Source organism: Lissotriton helveticus, chromosome 9 (genome assembly GCF_964261635.1).
Source record: "Lissotriton helveticus chromosome 9, aLisHel1.1, whole genome shotgun sequence".
Taxonomy (NCBI): domain Eukaryota; kingdom Metazoa; phylum Chordata; class Amphibia; order Caudata; family Salamandridae; genus Lissotriton; species Lissotriton helveticus.
In genome coordinates, this window is record NC_136070.1 from 189,934,147 (window position 1) to 189,938,300 (window position 4,154).

Genomic DNA, 4,154 nt, shown 5'->3' on the forward strand with positions numbered 1-4,154 from the left:
TTGATCAAGCTCCACCCTGGTTGTGACACTTGCGTCATTGACATAGTTTGTCATCACATACCCATCATTCCCTAAACCACACTCATTATTACTGGATACAGTTACTTCTCTAGGAGTACAGTCTGTTTTGATACAACGGTACCCATCTAAAATTCCACCTTTGACCATTGTCCAACTCCACTCCTTAACTGAACATTCTCCTGACTTTAAAGGGTGCTAAGACTTGAAGAGGCCTCTCCCCACTCTCATGACTTGACTTTAGCCAAATCACCAACACAAATGCGTTTGGGACCAGAATTCTTTTTACTTGTGGAAGACTCAACCTTTCTCGCCCCATGATTTCATACATGCAGGAACTAATTTGGAATCAGCTGGCTTACCTTGCATAAGTTCAGCGGAGTTTTGAGATCTAGGGATGGACAGTTGTGCGGTATGCCCAAAGGGTACCATCCACAAGCTTGCACACACCCAAACCATTGGCACATGCCATCTGTATCACCCCTTTAACCAGTGTGTTCACCCTCTCACAAAGGCCTTTTCTCTGTGGGTTGTACAGTGAGGTACAGTGATGTACAATTCCACACCCTCTCAAAAACACCTGCATTTGTGAAGAAACCAATTGTGGGCCATTGTCTGCGATGAGAACAGAGGAAATGCCCTCTTCTTGTGACAAACTGCTCAAAGATTTGATGGTCGCTTGTGTAGTGATCTCTTTCAAGAACTTGGTACACAACCACTTTGAGAAAACATCCATGACCACGACCACAACAGCAAAATGGTCACTTGAGGCAAGTTTGTGCATGGGCCCAATGAAATCAAGGCAAATATTATGCCAAGGCTTACCCAGGTTTTCAATATGACCAGTGAATCTAGTGCTCCCAACCTTGAGTATTTTCAATCCTTCTTTGCAAATAGAACACTACTCGACCCATGATGCAACATGGTCCTCCAAACCTGGCCTCCAAAATTGTGTTTTGAGGCAGTGTTGGGTTGACGTTTGGCCAAGGTGACCCTTATAGGCCATAGACATTTTGTTTTTCCAAACCAAATGGAGGGACAAATCTGTCTCCCCTCATGATCATCTCATTCCAACACAAGGACAACTCATCCAAAATCTTGGCAAAGGGACGTACTTGTACCGCCAAACAACTTTCTCTTCTACTGCCTTGTGTGATCATGTGCATCACTTCAATTAAGACAGCATCTTTTTGCATTTCAGTATTCCACTTTTGAGCTGTGAAAGTCCCTTCACCCACCAAGACAGCATTGTATAAAGAAGCAACTGACCCATCTGTCTCAGCTTCACACTCAGAGGGACCATCAACCAAACTCCAGTCCACCGACAACCTCATCAAACAGTCGGCCTGTGAATCCCTCCACCCTTGGATGTACCTGACATCATACTGATACTCTTGGATCCTTGCTACGAGCCTAGCCAACCTGGCCACACTTTTACTGCCCCCCCTTGGAAACAATATTTTAATTCGGTGTTTGTGATCTGTTCTAATCAGAAATGTTGTGCCCCACACATACACCCGAAAATACTCCACAGCCCAAGTGGCCGCCAGGTCCTCCTTCTCAATGACAGAATAATGTGTAGTAGGGGGTAAGAGTCCCGGATGCAGATGCCAGCATCCCCTCTCCCCCGATGACAATGGGAAAGAACTGCACCTAACCCAGAGGCGCTGGCATCTACAGTGATGATGGATCTCAATTTTACATCACAAGGGCTAACACTTTGGCTTCACGGATTTCCTTCTTAATGGTATTGAAACATTCAGGGTGAACTTCACCCCACTCGAAGCTGACACATTTCTTAAGCACACTTCTCAGGGATCCTGTCTTGTCGGAAACGTTTTTGACAAATTTGGAGTAATATTCGACAAGACCCATGAATGATCGTAACTGTTTTTTGTTTTTGGGAGCAGGTGCTAATTCAATAGCACTCACCAGGCATTTCTTTGGCTTTATACCAGAGGCTGAGATGCAGTACCCTAAGTATTCTGCCTGCGCTGTCAAAACCACACACTTTTCCTTCCTCAAGGTGAGACCTACATCAACCATTTTTCTCAAAACATCCCTTAAAACAGAATTATGCTCTTCAACAGTCTGGCAAAAAGCTAAGATTTTGCCTTGGAAATATCCAGCATTCTCTATTCCCTTGAAGACGTGTGACACCATCCATTGAAAGACGCTTGCCGCAGATGATAATCCAAACGGAAACCGCATGAATTGGAATGTCCCTTCAGTAGGGATGAAGGACGTGAGATGTTGGAACTCATCATACAGATACTCTTGTGATAGGCACTCTTGAGTCCAAGTGTAGAAAAAAACTTTGCCCCGTTAAGTGTAGACACCAACTCACCAATATTGGGCAAGGGAAATGTATCAGCAATCACACAGCGATTGAGTGACCTCAAGTCCACACTGAACCTGAGGCTTCCATCGGGTTTCTTGGTGATCACAACCAGAGAAACCCACTCGGAAGCTTCAACAGGTTCAATCATCCCAGACATCTCATGTACTAGCTCCTTCACATCATCATGCACAACCAGAGGTACCCTTCCAAATTTATGTTGCACTGGCACAGCTCCACTCTTCAGCTTAATTTGATGTACATAGCCCTTGAGCTGACCAAAGCCAGATCTGAACACACCACTGGAATCACGCACAACATCATCCATATCTCCATCTTCAACAACCATAACCTATGTGGGGGCCCTGGGGCTCACCATGATATGGAGGTCATATTGATGAACCCAACCCAGGATGGGGGGCCCATCCACTGCAACATATATTTTACCCTGTGTTGATCTATTTAGAAATGAAATATCAGATACAAAATGTCCAATGAAGTTGATAGACTCCCCTTCATAACCACCAGGGGAAATGTTTGTGGGCAACAAGATCCTACTGTCTTCCCACAGGTTCACTTAGAGACTCCTAGGGATGATGGTGCATTTAGACCCTGTATCCACCATTGGTGAAACATTTTTGCCATCTATGTGAAACATAGCTTTGGGTCTGTTGAGCCTTTTGTCTTCACCAGACACCTCACCATCATCACCAATACTGACAATTCTATTTCCACACTCACTATTATAACACACTTGATCATTTGACACCACTGCAATCACACTCTTTGTTTTACCCTTGCACATTCTGGCATAGTGTCCCATTCGTCCACACTTTAAACACTCCTTGTTAAGTGCAAAGCAAAATGTAGAGTCTGCAGAGCGACTGACACTCCCACATCTATAACACACCCTGGAAATGGGTGGTCTAGGTTGACTAGTACATTTGATGTTCTTATTCCTGTTCTTGACTGTGGCTACAGAGCCTGTTGCCTCCTCAGACATAATATTCTCCACATGCTCACAGGACCCCTTGTCAGACACTTCTGCAATCTCTGAACCATGGTTGTGCTTCTCTAATTCCTTCATGCAAATTACAGATTGTTCAGCGGCTTTTAGTTCAATGGCATTTTTCAGAGAAGGATTCTTGGCAGCCCAGAGTTTTTCTTGAATCGTCTTACTATGGCATTGTACAATGAATTGACCTCTGATCAAGTCATCATTCATAACACCAAATTTGCACTTGATGGATAACTCTCTTAGTCTTGCTATGAATTTGTCAATGTACTCCTCAGGCTTTTGGTGTTGAGTATAAAATTTGTACCGATTCATGACAATATTTTCTTCCTTGGCATATCTGGCTTACAATCTACAAACAGCCTCTTTGTACTCGTAAGGCATGGGGTGGCCATTAGCTTGCAGAGCATGAGGTAAATATTTGAAAATCCATTGGCCCTCCTTGCCTAAGGTGCTTAAAAGCAGTGCCTTTTTCCTTTTTGCGATAAATTCTTGTCCTTCTAAAGCATCCAAGTAATTTTCAAATATTAAAATCCAATCCTCCCATGGTAAAGAGGGAGAACCGGATTGAGACAAGATGGTTGGTGGTAACACAATTGCAAACTGTGAAGCCATGAAGAAAAGTGTAACAATAATAACTACTGTGTATGCCTGAATAAGGATAACGATAGTCAAGGAGCCAAAAGGAATGTTTCAACAGTAAATGCCAAACTCACCAAGAAAACGGGTTGTCCACAAAGTGAGGAAATATGAGGTGATCAACCAACAGCTTGCCAGGCCTCT

At 43.7% G+C, this 4,154-nt stretch overlaps 1 protein-coding gene across 1 annotated transcript; it reads right to left on the reverse strand.

Moving 5' to 3' along the window:
- Window positions 1-1,716: 1,716 nt before the first annotated feature.
- Window positions 1,717-2,064, reverse strand: LOC144783154 (uncharacterized). The gene has a single exon (XM_078662281.1). The coding sequence runs from the start codon at window positions 2,062-2,064 to the stop codon at window positions 1,717-1,719; it is 348 nt and encodes a 115-aa protein (XP_078518407.1).
- Window positions 2,065-4,154: the final 2,090 nt, after the last annotated feature.